Raw genomic sequence first — 23,085 nt, forward strand, 5'->3', positions numbered from 1 at the left:
CCGACAACACGAGAGAGGAAACCCCACTCCACAGCTTTTCCCTCCCAAAATATAAGTGGCATACAATCAAATACTAGTCACCAGACAAAAGAGATTAAGACACTGGGCCGAAGAAGTGACATATCGCCTTCTTACCCCAATCTACAACCTGAAGAACTACACCAAGAAAAACAGCTAAAATAAAGAAAAGCCCAAAGAAAAGAAGACTATAGCACAGAAGTAATGCAATAGTTGTTATGCAACCGGGACTCTACGGACACTACACCGATCACACAGCACAGGACGAGCCTGAACACACTGTAGACACACACAACACACACACACAACACACACAACATACACCAGCACCAGCTTCACTGACTACAACTTTTCAGTGATTTTACAATGGAACTGCAACGTCTACTCTCCCCACCTGGAAAATATTCACCAATTAATCACAAACCTGCAGAACTGCAACCTCACGTGTCAGTTTGTCCGTACAGTACCACCGTACGCCAATTTTTATTTAATGTGCGACTCAAAATTTATTTCCCAATCTTTTCACATCTAACATTTTATTAGTGAAATGTATATAATGACAATAATTTTACATTGGTCAGGTGCCGAGATAATAATAATGTCCTTTTGCTCTCCTGTAGAACTGAATTTTTTGACACACGAGGTCGCCATTCGACACCACCGATACGTATAACGACAGTTATAGAGGAAGAACTTTCACAATAACTCGCCTTGCACTTTTTTCTCGGAACAATGATCGTACTTTCTGTCATTAGTTTTTCAAAATTTGTAATCTATCGTAGAACTAGTAAATATGTAAAATAAATCTCGAAGCTCGCCCATTTTTTAGTCTCGACGATACAGCAATTACATACGTGCTAACAGAATGCGATACGTTGTCCTCGGGGGCGACTGTTTGTCAGAGACGAGGGCTTTGTCGGGGGAGCCCCAGGGAAATATCATAGGACTGCTGTTATTCTCCATATACATAAATGATTGCAATTGTCTGCTGATGATGCTGTGATGTACAAGAAGGTGTCCAAGTTGAGTGACTATAGGAGGATACAAGATGACTTAGACAGAACTTCTATACAGGGTGATGAATGGCAGCTAGCTCTAAATGTAGAAAAATGTACGTTAATGCAGATGAGCAGAAAAAACAAACCCGTAATGCTCAAATACAGAATGATAAGAGTCCCACTTGACGTACTCACATCATTTAAATATTTGGGTGTAACACTGAAAAGTGATGTGAAATGGAATGAGTATGTGAGGATTCTGCTAAGGACTCGGTTTATTGGTAGAATGCTGGGAAAGTGTGGTTCATCAGTAAAGGATACCACTTACAGGACACTAGTGTGAACTATTCTCGAATACTGCTCGAGAGTTTGGGATCCCCACCAGGTTGAATTAACAGAAGAAATCGAAGCAATTCAGAGGCAGGCTGCTAGGTTTGTTACCGATAGGTTCTATCGACGTGCAAGTATTACGGAAGTGCTTCGGGAACTTAAATGGGAATCTGTAGAGGGACACTACTGAGAAAATGTAGAGAACCGACATTTGAAGCTGACTGCAGAATGATTCTATTACCACTGACGTACATTTCACGTATGGCCACGAAGGAGGAGGAGGCGAGAATAGTGTTTAATGTCCTGTCAGTAACAGGGTCGTTACAGACAGAGCACGAGCTCAGATCGGGGAAAAATGGGAAGGGAAATTGGCTGTGCCCTTTCAAAGGAGCCATGCCAACATTTGCCTGAAGCAATTCAGGGATACCACGGAAAACCTAAATCGGAGTGGCCAGACGCAGGTTTGAACCGCCACCCTTCCGAATGGGAGTCCACTGTGCCACCTCGCTCAGTTAGAGAAGTGAAAAAGTGGTAAGAGAAATTATGGCTCATAAGGAGGCACAGAAATAGTTGTTTTTCCTTCTCTCTATTTGCGAGTGGAACAGGAAAGGAAATGACTACTAGTGGTACGAGGTACCCTCCACCACACTGTATATGGTGGCTTGCAGAATATGTATGCAGATATAGATGTTATCTTCTTACCTTCTCAATTTCTTCCAAGTCACTTCTCAACTGTCCTTCTAAGGACTTAAGAGTTGCAAGTGACAACGTTTTCAGTTCAGATACTCTCCTCAGACCATGCAAATACGGACTTCCTTGTAAAAGATCAACCTCCTTTTGAAGTGCTTTTGCTTGTGATAGTGCCTGGAAAAAGATGTTCTGCATCAGGACATGCCATACCATATTTTTCCACTACCACAAAGTGTTCTACCTGTGTTTAGTCCATATTATTTTAAGTGATAAATGAAAACAATGAATTATACCAGCATTACCTTTACAAAATAACTTGTCACATAGAATGGAAAATCTGAGATGAAATATGGTAACAACAAAATGAAACAGGATAGACTACTATAAGCCATAGATGAGGTGTTTATTGACAGACAGGCGCTTTAAACATTGACTCGATATATATATAAGCTTTTATATACGATTAGCTTTCTATTCCACCAATGCGCCTACAATAACAATCTTCATTCAATGTGTCTGTCTGCCACTAAATGGCTCTTCTATGTGATGAGTACAATTTACCTTATTTCATATGGTTAAACAGTGGAAAAACCAGGATGGAATAATGACAATATTATGAAAAGAATAGACTGCTAATCACCACACAGAGATGCCGAGTCGCAGACTGGCACAACATGTAGACTGCTATACACGTGAGCTTTTGCGCAAAAGGCCTTCTTCTGAAGTAGATAACACATACACATTCATGCAAGCAACCTGGGTGGTGGGTGTGGGTGGTGGGTGGTGGGAGCACAGAGGTGGCCAGGACAAGGAGGGTGGGAAGGACAGCAGGGTAGGAGGGAGGGGGATGGAGCGGAGACAGTAAAGTGCTGCTTCAGGGAGCATGCAGGGATGTGTAGCACACAGAATAGAGCAGTTAGGTGCAGTTGGGAGGGAGGGCAGAGTGGAAAATGTGAGAAGTAGGAGAGGGGAAAACGGAGATTATGGGTGCACTGGCGGAATAGGAGACTGTGCAGTGCTGGAGTAGAAGCAGGGGAGGGAGAAATGGGACTAATGAAGGTTGAGGTCAAGGGTTGTTATGGGAACACGCTGTTGTCGGTAGCAGCAAGGAACTAGATGGCACAGGCTGGAAAGCAGTGACTGAAATGAAGAACACTGTCGGGCAGCGTGCTCCGCAACTGAGTGGTCCAGCTGTTTCTCGGCCACAGTGTATCGGTGGACATTCGTGCGGACAGACAGCTTGTCTGTTGTCGTGTCTGTGTAGAACACAGCACAGTGGCTGTGTAGATCACACGATTGCTTTCACAAGTACCCTGCCCACTGCCGGGATAGGTCAGGAGCAGGACTGGCGTAGGGATGGCCACAGATATTGCACAGGTTCGGTGGGCCACCCACTACACATCGAGAAGTCCCTTCCGTACTGTCTAGCCACCTGTCGCCGTTACATCTGTTGTGACGAGCTTCCACACTTGTAAAGAAACAAATCTCCTGTGCCTTGTCTTTTCCGTCACCCACCACCTCCCAGAGTCCCACTATCCCGCCACAAAGGAGTTCGGTACCAAACAGGAGCAACTAAGTCACATTCTCCATTAGGTTTTCGAGTACCTCTCATCGTGTCCTAAAACGAGGAATTTCAATACACTATCCTTCTCCCCCATCCTCCCATAGTGGTATTCTGCTGCTCGCCGAACCTACACAATATCCTAGTCTAAACCAACTCCACACCTTCTCCCAACCTCTTGCCTCACATCCCTATAATAGACCTAATGGGAGACCTGTCCCGTACGTACTCCCACCACCACCGCCGCCGCCTACTCCAGCCCTGTCACAAGCGTCACTTATTCAATTGGAGGCACACCTATTGGTGGAAGCTGTTGTGTGATCTACGAGCTAAGCTGCATCCCCTGTGCTGTGCTCTACATGGGGATGACAACCGACAGCTGTCTGTCAGTACGAATGGCCACCGACAGCAAGACCACCCATTTTTCACTTTGACAATGGCTTCACAGCCTGCGCCATTTGGATCCTTCCTACTGACAGCAGCTTTTTGGAAATGCGCAGGTGGGAAACACCAATCTATCTCACATTCTCGGACCCCTGACCACGACCTTCATTAGTCCTTGTCCTCCACTCACCTATCCCTTCCCAGCTTCCACTCCAGCACTACACAGCTTTCTACTCTTCCAATGCACCCACAGTCTCCTTCCCACCTTTTCCACTGCCCCCCCCCCCCCCCTCCACTGTCTAACCTCCCAACCGCACCTAGCTGCCCTACCCTGACCCAACCACTTCGCCGTATGCTCCCACAAGCAGCACTTTACTGTCCCCCACCCATACCCCACTACACCTCCCCCTCCTCACCCCATCCACCTCCGTGCCCCCACCATTCAGACTGCTTCTCCCATTATGCACAGTTGCTCGCAGTACAGCCTCATCGGCCAGGAACAGAGGTCACGAGTTTGTGAATTGTGCTCCCGTGACTGTGTGTGTGTGTGTGTGTGTGTGTGTGTGTGTGTGTGTGTGTGTTGTTCACTTTAGAAGGAGGTCTTTTTGTTGTGCACGTCTGTAACTCAACATCTCTCTACAAGGTAAGCAGCAATCTGTCATTTTCATAATATTGTCATTATTTGATATTGTTGTTCGATCACAAACAAAGAGAGAAAAAGTACACTGGTATAAAATAGTTAGCACAGAGTACCTGCTAACATTCCTCAGTAAACAAAATGTTCATACCTTTTTATCACGTAACAGTTTGTGATGATGATGACAGCTTGTGATGATGACGATTAGTATTAGGTCCTGAAGACAGATGTGCTGGTAGCAAAGTTTCAACTGCACTTGAATTTTAATATGAGCCTATCTGGTTTCATAATTGCAGAATAACAAAACGAACATGTAATAATTTAATGGTATCCATTGTTGGATATTCACGACTACAATAAATATATTTATAGCAAATATTGATCTTCAATCATTAACAATACAAAAGAAAGATAATGATGAAACTGTCATTCTATGAGGATACATTCTAACATGTCACACCGTCGAGTTGTATACAGAATTCAAGTAAATAACATCTGCACCAGTATGTCACAAACATGTGGCTTTTTCATGTGCAATACCGTGAAGACGATGCACAGAATGTGGTATACACTACACTTCAAAATAATAGAAATAAACCATACTACTTGATGACTGTTGATAGTCAACTCCCCAGTTTCCATTTCTCAAATGGATTTGAAGTATGATTGAAGCTTTTTTGATGTTGTTATTAAAACCATAACAGACAATGTTCTCTTATTAAACAAGTTTACAGCACCTGTACTGGTTAAACAGTGCTTGTGAAAGTGATACAAGAAAAGGACAGGAATAGGGATGAAGCTAATCTGAATGGAATATGGTGATGACATCACCTCCATGAGTCAGAAGACACAATGGTGAAAACAGTGAGAGAGTTTTTATCTGTCATCAGTCTTTTAATTAGTCACCACCTCTTCATCTCAAGAGTAGTACTTACATTAACTGTCTTCAATGGTATGCTAGCCATATTCCCTAAAGTTTTCACCATATAGTACCACTAACGTTAGTCCTCGATTCCTTAACATGTATCCTACCATACTGTTCTTATTTTCCAGATATTCCTTCCCTTGTCTATTCTCGAAGAACCCTCCTCATTTCTTATAGTATGAAGCCACTTAACTTAATAGCACCACATCTCAAACTCTTGGATTCTCTTCTTTGCTGGTTTTTCCAGTCTGTGATTCACCTTCATACAATGCTGTACTACTAACATTACTTTTAGTGAGAATTACCTTCTTTGCCTGTACTACTCTGCTCCTTATATTCTCCTCATTTCATCTGTCATTCACAATTTTGCTTCCAAGATGGGATAATTCTTTAACTCTGTCTACTGCTCGGTCCCAAAATTTGGTGCCAAGTTTATAGAGCTTATCATATTTCTGCTAATCCTCGACACTTTTGTTTTTATTTGGGGTATTCTCAACCTAAATTTCATGCTCATCAGACAGAACTCTTCATCTGACAATTCTTTAATGCTTCCTCAGTTCCAGTGAGGCAGCAATATCATCAGGAAAGCTTATCATTGATATCCTTTCACCTCCAATCTTCTTTCTTTTATTTCCATCAAAGATTCTTTGACAGATACATTATCAAGAATAACATCAGAACTGTCTTTCTGTCGCCTTTACCTTTCCTACAGGCAAACTAATTGTCACATAACAAGGCCTCAATTTTCTTTTCCATTTTTCTGTAAATTATTCTTGTCAGCAGCTTGAATGTATGAGCTGTTAAACTAATAGTTCTGATACATGTAGTGACATGTGATACTACTTGCATTTATTTGCACTTGCCATATTCAGGATTGTGTGGATGATATTTTTCCAAAGTCTCACGGCATACACTATGCAATCAAAAGTATGTGTACACCCCCAAAAACAAACGTTTTTCATATTATGTGCATTGTGCTACCACCTACTGCCAGGTACTCCATATCAGCGATTTCAGTAGTCATTAGACATCGTGAGATAGCACAATGGGGCGCGCTGCGGAACATACGGACTTCGAACGTGGTCAGGTGATTGGGTGTCACTTGTGTTATATGCTTGTACACGAGATTTCCACACTCCTAAACATCCCTAGGTCTGCTGTTTTGAATATGATAGTGAAGTGAAAACGTGAAAGGACATGTACATCACAAAAGCGTACAGACCAACCTCGACTGTTGACTGACAGAGACCACCAACAGTTGAAGAGGGTCGTAATGTGTAATAGGCAGACGTCTATGCAGACCATCACACAGGAATTCCAAACTGCATCAGGATACACTGCAAGTACTATGAAAGTTAGGCGGGAGGTGCAAAAACTTTGATTTCATTGTCGAGTGGCTGCTCATAAGCCACACATCATGCTGGTAAATGCCAAACGATGCCTTGCTTGGTGTAAGGAGTGTAAACACTGGACGATTGAACAGTGGAAAAATGTTGTGTGGAGTGACAAATCATGGTACAATCCAATGGCACGGTGTGGGTATGGCGAATGCCTGGTGAACGTCATCTGCCCCCCCCCCCCCCCCCCCAATGTGTAGTGCCAACAGTACAATTCGGAGGTGGTAGTGTTATGGTCTGGTCATGTTTTTCATGGAGGGGGCTTGCACCCCTTGTTGTTTTGCATAGCACTATCACAGCACAGGCCTACATTGATGTTTTAAGCACCTTCTTGCTTCCTACTGTTAAAGAGCAATTCGGGGATGGTGATTGCATCTTTCAACACGATCGAGCACCTGTTCATAATGCACGGCCTGTGGAGAAGTGGGTACACAACAATAGCATCCCTGTAATGGACTGACCTGCACAGAGTCCTGAACTGAATCCTATACAACACCTTTGGGACGTTTTCGAACGCCGACATCATGACAGACCTCACCGACAAACATCGATACCTCTCCTCAGTACAGCACTCCATGAACAATGCGCTGCCATTCCCCAAGAAGCCTTCCAGCACCTGATTGAATGTATGGCTGCGAGAGTGGAAGCTGTCATCAAGGCTAAGGGTGGGCCAACACTATTAATGACGGAGGGTGCCACAAACTAGTAAGTCATTTTCAGCCAGGTGTCCAGATATTTTTGATCACATAGTGTATCTCTAGCCTCATCGATTCTACACACCGATGTAAACAATCATTTGGTTGCTGCTTCCCCCAATAACTTAAAAAGTCCTGAAGGAATGTGATCTATCTGCTTTGCCTTATTTGACTAGAAAGTAGGTGTATTTCGAAGTGCTGTCAAACTTTGACTTTGATACTGGAGCTCCCACACCTTACTAACTGACTCCCATTCTTTCTTCTTTCACATCACCAGGCAGCCCCTATCTGCTCTCTCCTCTATGTTTAACAGGGTATTCCTCCTGCAGTTGTAGTTTTGACACCTTTCTTTCTAATTTCACCAAATGTTGTTTTGACCTTCCTGTATCTCAATCTGTCCTGATGAGAACTTCCTTTACGATTATTCTTCCTGTAGTCATTGTACGTTAACTACCCTTCACTTCCTACTGATTTCATTCCCAAAAGAATTATACTGCTCTATTTGTCTGTCCAACTTCTATGATTGCCCTTTTTAATTACACCCATTCCTCTTAAACTGAAGTGTGTAGCGAGACATTCACAATCACAATCTGTACAACCTAAGAGATCTTCAAACACACACCACTGTTCCTCAGTACTTCAGTATCCCACTTCTTTCCATATTCATCATCATCTCAGCCTTTTCCCACATCATGTGGGGTCGGTGATGCTTTGCTGGATACTTCTCTTCCATAAATGTCAATCCAGTGCTTCCTTTCTGAGCCATCCTTTCTCCCTTAGGTACCCTACTACTTTGACCTTCCATCTCATCTCAGTTTCAGTATTCCTCTTCTCCTTGGTTCTTCGATTTCTAGGCCTTCAATTCTTCTCCCCACATAGTACTCCCCTCTTCTCTGCACGTGTCCATACCATTTTAGCCTACTTTCTTGGATCTTCTTCCCTATGGGCCCCACTTCCACAGTTCCCCCAATGTACTCATTCCTTGGTCTATCCTTTCATGTCACCCCACTCGTCCCCCTTAACATTGTCATTTCTGCCACTTCCATTTTTTTCTCTCGGGCTTTTGAAATTGGCCAAGTTTTTGCGCTATACAGCATCGCAGGCCTCACCACAGATTTGTAAAGCTTTCCTTTCCTTCTGCAGCTAACCTTCTTATCATACAGTACTCCACTGTTTCCTCCAGTTCATCCATCCACTATTTATCCTGTGCTGTATTTCGGCCTCCAGTCCTCCATCACTTTTCATGTAAGAGCCTAGGTATTTAAATTTATTGACTAGCATCAGTTGTTCTCCTTGCGGGTTAATATGTAGGTCTTTGGCATCCTTTCTACACATACCGTATTTACTCGAATCTAAGCCGCACTTTTTTTCCCGTTTTTGTAACCCAAAAAACCGCCTGCGGCTTAGAATCGAGTGCAAAGGAAGCGGAAGTTCGGAAAAATGTTGGTAGGTGCCGCCACAACTAACTTCTGCCGTCGAATACATGTAGCGCTGCACAGGCATGATTTGTAGGCACAAAGATAAATACTGGCGCCAAAACTTCTGCATCAGTAAATAAATTAAAAAAAGAAAAGAAAAGTGGGAGACGAGCTTTTTTTTCTCCGCCCCGAGTTTCGACCACTGCATTTGCTGCTATATTTAAATCCTGTCTGCCTAATAAACTACGAAACAAGAGTGAGACAACAGCAAACACGGAAGAATATACGTATCGTGTCATGTTTATATTCGTATTGTTCTTATGCCTAATAGTGATACAGTCAGAAATGAAGCACGGCAACTGACTAGATTTTTAAATCTAAGATGACTAATTTCTGTGCAGAACTTGATGTACTAAAAAAGCGGCCACAAAGATTTTCAAACGGAGAAAAATTTTCTCCTAACTCTCATTCAGAACATGTTCTATCATACGCACTCTATTATTTGGTTCTTGTTGATCATTATCAAAGAAAGCAGCAGTGTAAGTAACAACAAATATCAGTCTCTTGCCATTGTTTCGCTAATGAGACGATTCCTCTCTCTTTTTTAAAAAAAAAATTTAAGTGGCGGTAGCGCGCACAAAAGCAAGCCATGCCGCGAGCGGCGACAGGCCGTAAACACGCACTATCAGAATGCGACAAACAATGCATGACAGTACAGTAATGCATTTTCAGCTTAGAGTGACGTAAACACCTATAACAAAGAAAACGGCACTTATCAGATCAAAGCAAAATAAGTAATCGATTCAAATCAGACGAAGCACGTCAAAAGGGAAGGGTATCCGTATAAATACGTACGGAGCGCCTGACGCATAGCAATGGCTACCTGGTAAAGCTTAACTGCTAAGCTTACGACTCGAACCGAACTACTGTAGCTGTATCGTCATTCATTCGACCTAAATTGTGTCTCATATTACAATGTACCAACTTTGTTTCGATTTGGAGGTGCGGCCTAAAACTTTTCTCTCTCCTTGAATTTCGAATCTCAAATTTCAGGTGCGGCTTACATTCGAGAAATTTTTTTTCCTTTATTTCGAGTCTCATTTTTCAGGTGCGGCTTAGATTCGAGTGCGGCTTAGATTCGAGTAAATACGGTATACACTGTTTTCACCCTGCTAATTCTCATTCCCCTTTCCTCTAGAGCTTTTCTCCACTGTTCAAGCTAGTCTTGAAGTGCCTCCTGGGTGGGTTCACAGATTGCATCATCATCGGCAAACATCATGCTCCGAGGTGCCTCTTTTTTCACATTTTTTGACTGGTACATCCATGACATCATCAAAGAGATATGGGCGGAGGGCAGATCCCTGATGTAGTCTTACTCTCACTAGAGATGCCCTTGTTGCACCTGCACTGCCTCTGACTTGTGTCATTGCACCTTCATACATGTCTCTACCACCATGATATATTTTTCTGGCAGGCATTTACTTCTCAGACATCTCCGTATCTCTTGCCTCGGTAATCTGTCATATGCCTTCTCAAGATTGATAAAGGCCATATGCAGTTCGGCTTGTACTTCTCTGTGCCTCACCATCAGCTGCCTTAGGGTAAATATTGTGTCGGTTGTTCCTCCTTTCCATATTGATTCTTCCTAATGATGATCTTTAACTTCAGCCTACTTCATCATTATTTCTCTTGTGATTCTTAAACATTGTTTTTTTTTATTACTAGTTGGAATAATGACAATATTATGGAAAAGATAGATGCTACTCAACATTTAGCAGATTGTTAAACATGTGTGCTTTCAGCCAAAATGCCTTCTTCTAAAGCAGACAAAACACACACACACACACACACACACACACACACACACACATCTGCAAGCCGGGTGGTTTATTCTGTGTCATCGGGCCCTGCCTCAGAGACACGATGTGAGCTGTGGAAGACTGTCTTGACAATGCCGAAGACGTCACGAGGAGAAGAGAAAACCTGTTATCTATGTATTCAATTGGGATCTACTACTAAGACCGACCAGTCTGGACACTGTCCGTATTCATGTATTTGCGATGTTGCGTATAATGAGACAACTCTGTTATGCATGCTTACTGTTAAGTGAGAGTACAATATATGATAGCATATTTGTTTTGAGAATCTCACTACTTGCCCGTCTCTGCCCCCCCCCCCCCCCCAAATTACAGGCACATCTCCAATCAATAATCAACATTTGGCTTTAATGGAGGGGCTTCCATTGCCTTCAGCACCCTCACATCCCCAATCACTGCCAACTCTTCTGTCTTGTGGGGTACTTTTCCAGCTCGAAGGGAAGGGGGTGCCCATCCACTCCTCAGCCCTGTATGAGGCTGTCGGCAGAATAAGGCTGTTTCCTTGTATGGGAATTCTTTAATTATCATTGCTGATGATTTTTACCCAAACTTTAAGCAGCTGCTGAGATCAAACCCAGGACCTGTGTGTAGTTGGAGACATTACCCCTACCACTATACCGTGGTGTGTCTTCGTGAGAAACGTATTACTGCGAATGACGTTTCAGTAAATCAGGTGGTAGGGGCAGCTGCCAGTCGAATACAGTTCCTTTCTGAGTGTCACGTGCTTAATGTATTGTCTGTTTTGTCGCTACATACTGGCACTGCAAATTATCAATCATAATTTTAAATTTATCTGAGCTATAACCCAAAAGTGAGCAGAGTTGGACTAAAAATTGACACCGAGAAAGTGCAAGTACAGACGTATCCAGAGGAGCAGTGTGGAAAACCCCGTTACAAACTGGTGATCTCAGTTCGACCAAAGTGAAAAGTAAGTATCTTGACATACAGTTTAACGAACACGACACCTTTATGCCGGAGGTAGTACGATGGTTTTTACTGCATCGAAAACAAACTTCGGCATAAAATAGGTGTCGATGCAGCACCTAAAATCGTTCAAAAAGGGAGGCGAGGACACCGCGACGGGCACGACCGGCGGATTGCGTAACTAGACACTGTACGGCAAAAGTGTTGCCAGTGGAAAGACCTCAAGTAACACTTCTGCCTGGGGAATTCAGAAAGCAGCAGACTACAGACCAATACCAACAGGAGATTAAATCATATTGCCGAACTACAGGCAGTGTGTGTTTTCGAACAGCAAAAAAATCTGGAGTACAAACCTCATCTCGCTGTTGTTCGGCAATGCTCGCTTTCCTATTAGACTCTTCAGATTCACGCTGCCAAGCTTCACACGCAGTACGGGCCTGTGCTATTCTCTCATCCCAGGAAGCCAACTTGGATCTACTACTAGCGAGCTCCTCACATAGCCTTTGCATATGCACCTGAAAGAAACACTGGCTTTCAGCAAGAGATCCTGCGACACACACACACACACACACACACACACACAAGATACAGCTACAGTTATACAGTAAAATACACTCAAATATACTTACATCATTAGATATACTGTTGCCCATCGACGAACTGAGAGGAAAGCTACCGATCAGTGAGGACGAGAGGTTTCCGCGACTGCTCGGTGACATATTCTGGTGCGTCGTGAAATCGAATAAACTACTGGATCCGAAGCTATTTATTTTTGATGCACTGCTACTCAATGTCATTGTGGGTGGATTTAAAAATGAGCTCCCCTATGAAAATAAAGCAGGTTGTTTACACTTACAATACACACAATAGAATTATTGCATTATGAGACATAGCATAATAACAATAATTATTTTGAAACTTTGTGCAAGAGAATGTCACAGATTATCACATTAAAGAATGTGGAAATCTGAGAGCACCAAACTTCTACCTTGTTTAATAAGTAAATTAAAGGTAAGGCAACCAACACCTACAGCTGACTGACATGTGGTGCACAGATACAAGCAAAAGGAACAGTATCTGTTGTGTGTTTCTATGTTCTAGAAATCAGCAGTTATAGGTGTATGGTTGACTTTCCTTAATTTTACATATTATTTATTGAGGAATTTTCACTGTTGTTTTCTTTTTTCTTTACACAAGACACACATTAATTACTGCACTGTCACAAAACACTCATACAAACTTTACCTTCACACAAGAAAATGGGACTAGTGCCTCACATAGAATAATGTGGCAAGTAGCTACAAGATGTATTCATATCACGGTGCTGAAATTTAAATTGAAATTCCATTTCTACATGTTTTATTTACTATCACGGTTGTCTCTATGTATTTATCATATCGTATTCTGTCGAGACTTTTCAAAATCTGCTTTTTAGAGTTCCTTCTTTCATTATCGTAGTTAGTATATTACTTATGTCATATACACATTTTGCATTTTACATTTTCCCACTTTTTACGTCCACGTTTGACCGTCCCAAATGTAAGTCCTATTCTCTCAATACAATGCTTTCCCATCATTAACAATTTCATGTTACAGCATTTCCTGCATTTTAAGTACTCTTTGATGTTATCATGACCTTTAACACTAATTTTCATACAGATTCCTGCTCGAAGTCAGCCTTGGAACAAAATAGAAAATACACTATATACGCAAAGTTATTGATCGTGTAATGTAGCATTAGTGTGGTAAGCAAGATTTTTACTGTGGGCATGCTGCATTACAGTGACCTGTATTATAGGTTCGCAATATTTGGAAGTGTGGGAAAGTATGCTCAGTCACTGCCTAAAATGATAATCATGATCCGACAATAGTGACTCTAGCAGCAACCTTCCTACAGCTCACTGTGTTATATTACAACAGTTTTAACTTAATTTCACAGTCATTTACACAAACAAATATTGGTTTTGAAAACAGCAGTCTCTATAACGGGCTTTCACAAACTGTCATTACTTTTGCCTGAAATGCGCTAATCCGTACTAGGCATGCAATATTATATTGGTATGACCCAATGTCAGGCGTAAACATTCCTCCTTGAGATGGTCTGCAACGTGATAATTTCTGCTCTCTTTCTCGCCCAGGATGTCCCAGAATCAAGTGACCGCCTCGACAGTAACAAGCTGTAGATTTCATGCCTATTGTTATCCATTCACGAAGGTTGCCAACTTAAGTGTTTTAACCAATATTGTATTACAAGTTCTATTTATCATAATTTTATAGTGACTATCAATAAAGTCTCACATTACAACATGAATATGATTTCATGGAAGAGTACAGCTAACTGCTGTTAGAAAGAAACAAAAACAATTGATTATTTCAGATTTTGTTTAAATAGGCAAAATTTAAATTGTTTCAATTTCATATTTTCAACAATATAAAGAGAATGACAAAAAGAGTAATTTATCCATTTTCGACTGTTGTGTCTCCAATGCTTTCCCATATTTTACACTTTTCTGCATTTTACACTGTTTTTTAGGCCAGTGTGCTGAACAGTGTAAAAATGCAGTTTTATTGTACTTATATTATAAATTTGTTTACGATGTACCTTTTCTGATCTGAAGGCTGTGTGTCATTTAAAAGATTGCAAATTTAACAGGAATGAAGCTTCAGTTCAGAATTATTCATTGTAAAACTTTTACAAAAATGCTGGGTATTTTGGCTGTGTTCTTTTGCACTAGGACAGCGGTGAGAGTCGTCTGAACTGCCCCTCCTTTCTATTCTTCTATTCTTCCCTCCTCTCCTCCTTTAAGAAGGAACATAAATCAACTGAAAAGTAGGAATAGTCTTTTCCCTCTATTCTGATTCTTTGTATCAACAGAATTTGAAATTTCATCTCCTGGATGAAGATTGAAAGATTTATTGAAAACTGCTACAGCTGAAGCTTGAATTGTGAGAGTTTCCAAGCAGAACAGAAAGATTACTGCCCTGACAGAAATGTTACATACTGTTTCTGACAGAATTTGTACCAAAGAAAATGCAGCTACAGTATTTGGGGGCAGGGGAAATAAGTAAATACATAAGTAAATAATCAGTTCTGACTGGACTGGAGCCAACACAGTATAAGAAATTGTTTTCAGAAGTGGCCAGAAGAATGATTATGGAACTTTAAAGCACAATTTCATATATATCGGACCATGACACATACTTCTGTCACTGTATGCACTGACAATATCCATCTATTGTTTGACTGTTTACAGATTAAGACATCCCTACCAGTTTATATCTCTAACAACATTTTCTCACTAGTCCAAAAGAAGGAATTCTTCTAGGAAGACTCTGGTGTTTATTTTGTGTGTCTGATGTTATCACAAATGTGTGCCACACACAAGACACTGAACACGTACTGTAAAATGGGGCGAAGTTGATGATTTTGAACTTTTAACTTACATATGACTGAAAATAATACAATTATTATATTGTTTTTGTTTCAGACTACTGGTGTTGAGCTGTAGTAATAAAACTTTAGGAGCTTGTTACCTTTTGTTATAACAGATTGTCACTCAGCTTCACATCACAAAACAACTTCAGCCCACCTGAGGCGTAGGAAGAGGGGGGAGGGGGGGGTTGAAAGTGACTGATGACCTGTTAATAACTGTACACTGTTTATGATTGTAGGATGACATTAATTGTCCTGAAAAATTATCAAAAACTAAAAAATAAATCTGGCATAGTAATTAAATTTTAATACTAATTTCAGAGTAACACACGCAGAAAGATAAGTCTTATCGGTTTGCAGCTCTTGTATTTTTTCCATGATTGCATTTAAAATTATTGGATATAGGTTCTGCCTTTTATGCAAAACACTGTTTTTTCTTGTTACCCAAACATGTTTCGGCAGCTCTTTGCCATCATCTGTGGGTTTTATTTAGTGAAGAACTGTAAAAAGTGAACATATTTTAGTCTGTAACTGTTATAACAAAATGAGGGCTAAAGATGGTCTTTGTTATCACCTTGAATTTACATTATACGGTTTGCAGGACCATCTATACAGTGTCCTGCACTGATAGCTTGCTATCTGCAAACCAGACTATGTAAACGTGAATTTTATCATTGAGTTAACAGCTCTCTTGATTTTTTAAAATGGTGATTTTGGTGAGGCTAAATGTTTTGCATATATTTGTTATTACTCAAGTTTGCTGTTCTTTCACATTCTGAGAGCACTGCACATACATATTAAATTACTTTGTATCATTTTGGTTTAACAAACACCTTTTCAATTTGCAAAATGGGGTGTAAACAATGTTGTTGTGAGTCCTAATCCCATCGTCATTCATTTGTGCATGAGTGAATTTGGTGCTGAATTTGGATTTTGTTTACTTCTCTCTCTCTCTCTCTCTCTCTCTCTGTGTGTGTGTGTGTGTGTGTGTGTGTGTGTGTGTGTGTGTGTGTGTGTGTGTTTTTGTTCCCTTTTCTGTACAGTTTTTTTTTTTCACGTGTTAAATAATGTGTCTTTGCAGAGTGTCGTGTATTGATTCACAACTTGTTTACTTTCTGCTATTGCTTTTTTGTATGTGGAAATTTTCTTCTACACATTACAGAAGAAAATATACACTTTTGAAAACAACAGGAACCTAGAAAACTGAATGGAACTAGTAGAGAGACTCAAGAATGTAGGCTTACCAGACACATGAAGCGTCATGTCATTTGATGTCACAGTCATTTACACTTGCATCCAATAAATGAAACAATCAACATGATCATACAACGACTAAAATAACAAGGAAACACACCAGATTCACACATTAATGAAATAACAACCATACTCAAGACCATAACAACACAAAATTACTTTATGTTCAACAAATAAATTTATTTCCAACATGAAGTACTGCCAATGGATCACCAATTAGTTGTCCCCTAGCCAACATACTCATGAAAAACTTAGAGAACAAATCTTCACACACATAATAAAACCAATATACTGGCATCATTATGTACCAAACACACACACACACACACACACACACACACAGAACAGCTACACAATGAAATAAACAACTTACACCCACAAATTCAATTCACATTACTTAATTTTATGGATCTAACCAAATTAAAAACAAACAGCCATCACTACACAATATTCGGGGAACCAACAACCACGAGCACCACCATTTACAATCTACCAGATTCCCCGGCTGCACACACAAAAGCAAGCTACAGATTCATGCTGCAGGGATTGAACAGAACACCCATAAGCAAACAGAGTTACACACGAGAGCTGAACACAATAAGACAAATAGCAGTGGAAAATGGTTACAAGACTGATATGATAGAGAAGTTAAATCAAACAGTGAAAAATCCAGGATGGAATGTAACAATATTATGAGAAGGAAAGTTGCTACTCACCATATAGCGCAGATAGGCACAACAACAAGACTTTCACACTTAAAGCTTTCGGCTAATTGCCTTAGTCAACAATCAACAACACACACACACACACACACACACACACACACACACACTGACTGACACACAAAGAGATAAAAGTAAACAAAATTCAAATTTGGCACCAAAGGCACTTGGACAAAAATAAATGTCGATGGGGTTAGGACACCCAGCAATATTGTTTACATAGTGTCCTGCGAAGTGAAAAGGCATTTGTTAAACCAAAATTATGCAAAGTACATTTAATGTGTGTGTGTGTGTTTGTGTGTGTGTGTGTGTGTGTGCAGTGCTCCCAGAACACAAAAGAAGGACCTATCACAACAAAACGTGAGTAATAACAAATATATACACAAAACATTCTGCCACACAAAAATCATGTTTTTAAAAATGAAGGTGGTGATAAATTTCACATTTACATCGTACAGTTTGCAAATGACAAGCTATCAGTGGACGACACCATACATATGGTCCTGTAAAAGCCATATAATGTAAAATCAAGTAAAGAACAAAAACGAACAACTGTCTTTAGGCCTCATTTTGTTATAACAATTACAACCTAAAAAATGTTCACTTCTTATAGTTTTTCAGTAAACAGAACCCACTGACGATGGCACAGAGGTACCGAAACATATTTGGGTAAGAAGAAAGCATAGTGTTTTGCATAAAATGTGGAATCTATACCCACTAATATGCAAGAAGTTTAAGGAGAAAAAAATGTGATTACAAATCTGTTTTACGAAATTCTGAAGAAACGCACTGTCTTATTCTTTAGCACTGAAAACTAGCTGACCACCATGTGTTTTACTATGACCACCATGAATTTTGTTTCACAGGGTTTCTTTGGGAATTTTACATTCAAGTACACTGTTAATGCTTATTTTTCCATTTAAAATTCCCGTGAGACACAGTTCTAAGACACCAAGGTTATATTTCTTCAATTTCTCCTTAAACTTTTTGTGTATTAGTGGGTTTTGGTTCCGCATTTTATGCAAAACACTACTTTTTCTTGTTACCCAAATATGTTTCGGTACCTCTGTGCCATCGTCAGTGGGTTCTGTTAACTGAAAAACTGTAAAAAGTGATCATGCGACATTTTCACACAGACAACTCTTACGATCTCAATTGTATGATGTAACAAACAGAACTGTGTTCTATGTGGCAAATTCCTAAGATGACATACAGACACTTGCAACAATCACTTCCTCAATCCACCACTAAGACTGGTATAAACAATTGTTGACTTGTTGCTGTTTCACATTGTTGCTGCATTTATTAGCTCACATTTCAACTGTATTAATGAAGGTTTGTTTACAGAACAACATCTCAAGAAAAGATGTCAAACTTAACTCTGTTCCACTACGAATATGCAAAGTTTTATTTATGTGTCTATAAACAGGTAGGTATAATAGATTAGCTTTTGTTACTGCTCTAGTAGTCATTGTTAAGGGTCACTGCAGGACATATGTAAGACCTAGACATACAAGTTATTTTATGTTAGTCACCCGATGAAAATTTTAGCCCATTAAAAAAGTCAGTCCTGAAAATGATTAGTGTTTGGTAAAGAGGTTTGGAATATTGTACATTTAACTACTGCAACAAAATAAGAATTTTCAAATGGTAAACGTAATAACTGAAATTTTAGTAGTTATTTAACATAAAATATTATTTTAAGTTTAGTTGACTTCACCCTATTTGATGGTAAGAGGTTTTTTTATAATGTTCACATTAAACATAGCAATGATCATATTGCTTTAATTTTTATGAATGAATACACAGGAGTTGCAAACAACAATCAATTGACACACATCACTATACAAAAAGTGCATTACCGAATCAAGTGAATCTTGATGAGAAAACCTTGCAGCAGACAGAAAACTTGATTGAAGCTGTTGCAACGGAGATGAAGTAGACGGTGAGAAGTTTCCTAGAGAGCTTCTGTTATTCAGTGTACTGCCGGGGATGTTAACTGGAGCTGAACTGCCGAGCACACCTGCATGACAGACAATCAAACCTAATTCAATTATTCAACAAACACAAAATATTTATTATACTGATATCTGTGACAGATTTTCTCATATTTATCCACATGTAAAAATTTTCTGGTTAAACGACAAAAATCTTAGGCAGGACAGAATTAGCATTTTAACACAAGCAGTTTTACTGAAAAGGAACATTTGACAAAATCTGAAAAAGGAGAAGAAGAAGAAGAAGAAGAAGAAGAAGAGCTCCTATGGCTATTAGAGATCTATCAAGCAAGTTCCTGACCATGCAGCAAGGCACTATATTACTTATTTTAACTAACTATCCATCATTAAGAAACACTAATCACTAAAGGTTAAACATGTATTTGCTTATTAAGTACTTTATCTAATAAGAGACAGTGTTTAGTATCTCACTCCACACATGCATGATATATTACTACTGAATTCAAATATTTTGATCTTTTTTCCCATTAGAACCATTCAGGAAATCTCTCTCTCTCTCTCTCTCTCTCTGGAGTAGTAGTTTGAAAACTAAGATTTTTTCCATATTTTCCATCTCTCTCCACTGCTAAGTGTATCTTCATTTGGTATGGTTTAGTGGTCCATTCTCAAATGCAGATGAAAACTGTACATGATTTATTTTCAGGAGCAGTTCATACGAATATGCTGCTATGTGCTACCTCATGTAAAAAGCTTTCTTGAAAGTGCATTCTCTTTTGTCAGTATGCTCCCAAGAATTTGGTAAAAATATTTTGGTGGAACATTTCTGTAGTTTTGAGTTGCGAGATTCATTGATTACCAGAAAAAAGTAAAAACTGTTCAAGATTCCTACTATTCTTCATTGATGGATTAATTTCACAAGTAATTGATTTAAAAAATAAAAATAAAAAAAATAAATAATAATAATAATAACAATAAAAAATCAACCCTGAGTGGCAATGTGGCAGTGAAAATATTTTCTCTCATCAGGGCAATACATCTGCCCACAAGTCTGTGGCTGCTATGGTATTTCCTCTTGTTAGGGCAGTATGAGGGAGTAACCCTCAACCCAATTCCCCCCCCCCCCCCCAAACTGGAACAACATTGTTGTTGGCAGAGCTTGTGTAGTGAGCATTCTAGCCACAAGGCATGTATAATGCAGCTCACTGCCAGCTCAGTGCCGCCTGAGTTTTTCACCTGGCTTGTTCTGTTCATCTGAAGTGACTGGTTTTGCTAGCACTGTTTTGTTCTCGTTTTGCTTTTTATGATTGCAAGTGTAAGTGAACAACGTGTAGCTCTGAAATTTTGTTTTCTACTCGGTAAAAATGTTGCTGAAGCTGTTTTAGCGTTGAAAGCGGCTTACCAAGATGACACTATGGGAAAAACTCAAATGTACAAGTGGTTTGCTCAATTTAAAACTGGCGACACGTCGACTGACGACAAAACCTCATTTTGAACGTCCACCAATCGCTCGAATCGACAAAAATATTGAAAAAATTCAAGACCCGTGCTCACAGACGGTCGACAGACAACTGATCGACCGTCTGAGATTGGTGGGTTATCTCTGAGCTTGGTTCAGCGAATTTTAATGGAAGACAGGAGACCGGTTATTCCACCATGACAATGCAGCTGCACACTTAGCCAGCTCTGTTTGACAGTTTCTGGCCAAAAACGCCACAGTTCCGCTGCTCCGCACACCTTACTCGCCTGACCTGGCTCCGTGTGACTTTTTTATTTCCACACACGAAAAGGGGCACGAAAGGATATCAATTTCACAACACTGAAAAAGTTGAGAAAAAAAACGAGGGAGGAGCTGTCAGCCATTTCTAAAGATGACTACAAAAAATGCTTCGAAAAGTGGGAGCACTGGTACGACAAGGAAGGGGATAAAGTTGATTCGTAAATGATTTGAAAATATACAGCTTTTTGTTTTTTGGGTACCTCCTCATACGTTTGCCCATAAGTCTGTCGCTGCTATGGTAAATGTCAAATACCTAATACTAAAAACTGACGTATGATATCAGAGACGATATTGTAAGACACGAGAACATCCAAAACAAATGATGGAATTATGGTAAAAAGATTCTTATTTTTGTGCAAGATGCAATTTTTCAGGACTTCCAGAATTTAGAAAAATGTGTGGCAGAGCCTACTGCACTAAATTAATGCGCTATACAGCCTACAAACTACTTGGTGATGTAATATTCCCTTATATATTATATTTTTTGTCATTTGGTTGTCCTATTAGTCTCCAAGGCTACAGTTAGAGAAAACAAAATATTGCCTCGAGTTTTGATACACATGACAGCATCGTCAGACTGTGGTTACGACTGATTTATTCATTTGGCAGTCTAAGCTGAACTTGGGACCCTTTCGAGCAGTCTTCTATAGTATGACACTAGCTTGGTAGCAATGGCTTGTAGTGCTTCGAGAATTTCGGGGTAAATTCTAGAAACACTTGGCTCTCCACCGTCTTGAACACCCGGTACTTTAATGACAAGGGTGAGAGAGTCTTTTTACGGTGCCACACATATCTGTGTGTGCAGGAAGGACAGCTGTGTCAGACGAGTGGCCCCGACAAATGGTTACCAGTAGCGCCTCAGAATTTATATGAAAAAGTCAATGAGTGTTTGTACAATGTTCCGTGGTTTGTGGTGTCATGAAGACTGTTACAGAGACAGATGAAGCGTGTATTTTATAGACACACTTACTTCATGTCTTGGCTCTACATGAGGCAGAACTTACGTAATTGTGTGGGTGTTTAGTTGATTCTGACATTTATCTTGGAACCAGTTGGTTTGCTGGAGTTTGTACAGAATAACTGTTACTTTGGGATGAGGGTTGAAAATATATTGCTGTTGAACTGACAAGATTCTACGAGTACATCATTTATTTCAAGAATAGAGAGTTCGTTAATATTATTCCTGTCAACCTGATACAGTCTTCGAAGAAGAATTAAACAGTTAGAGCGATGTAGCTGATGACCAAAAGAAGAGGATCGGTTGCACACACAACGTATGAGTCTACTAGAAGAGCCACAAGAGTCGTGCAACCCAACACAGCACTGCCTCTTGTCGTCCAAGAAAGCGTTAGAATCTGGCGACCGCGAGAGGACTCGAAGAAAAAGGAAAATTATAAGCCAAAACTGGGAAGAAGATACTTGAGTTGCCAAAGCAACCAGGCATAACAAGACTGAGAAACTGTTTCGAGTAATTGCATTGTGTCTACTGAACCAAAGGAAGTTGCTGACTGCAACGGCTGCCGTTCACCGTTGCTGACTTCGTGTCCACTCGCCGATGCCATAACCAACATACGAAGCTGCCGGCGCCTGTGCTATCCAGTGGTGCCAATTCTATACCTGCTCACCGACGCAGCCTAGAATTCTACGCCGGGTGAGCGTGAAATAAAAACTTTATTACTCTAGTAAGAAGTGTCACAAAATACTGTGGGGTGAAACTGTATAATTGAAATTAGTATTAGATGCTCACAAGGGCTAAAGTCTATAGAAGCATGGACAGTATACAACCAGTTGGAGAGGCGACAGAACCAGCCGTGGCTATGAGAATTGCTAAAGAAGGGCCTGACTTGTCTGAATTAGTAAATGTAATTAAAGCCCAAAGTGAAGCTCTAACTAGATTAGTTACTAAGTTAGAAGCATGGAGTGTAACTTCAACTGCTCAAATTGCCTCTTTGAGAAACGAAATAAGTACAACTTTAAGCGAAAAGTTAGAAGCACAGAGTGAAGCTTTCGATTCTAAGTTTGCTATATTAAATGATAAAGTGGAGAATTTGTGATTAGATTTAAAGGATGAATTAAGTAATTCCATA

At 40.1% G+C, this 23,085-nt stretch overlaps 1 protein-coding gene across 2 annotated transcripts in view; it reads right to left on the bottom strand.

Annotated features, from left to right (window-relative positions):
- LOC126237519 (putative E3 ubiquitin-protein ligase UNKL) overlaps nt 1-23,085 on the bottom strand; it is a 303,009-nt gene that overhangs the window by 24,142 nt on the left and 255,782 nt on the right. For both annotated transcript variants that reach the window (XM_049947690.1, XM_049947689.1), the window contains 4 exons: nt 19,126-19,286; nt 12,484-12,678; nt 12,208-12,369; nt 2,049-2,210 (listed from right to left, as the gene is read on the bottom strand). In XM_049947690.1, coding sequence (XP_049803647.1) covers nt 2,049-2,210; nt 12,208-12,369; nt 12,484-12,678; nt 19,126-19,286 — 680 coding nt within the window. The remainder of the gene's footprint in view (nt 1-2,048; nt 2,211-12,207; nt 12,370-12,483; nt 12,679-19,125; nt 19,287-23,085) is intronic.

The sequence above is a fragment of the Schistocerca nitens genome, chromosome 2 (assembly GCF_023898315.1).
Source record: "Schistocerca nitens isolate TAMUIC-IGC-003100 chromosome 2, iqSchNite1.1, whole genome shotgun sequence".
NCBI lineage: Eukaryota > Metazoa > Arthropoda > Insecta > Orthoptera > Acrididae > Schistocerca > Schistocerca nitens.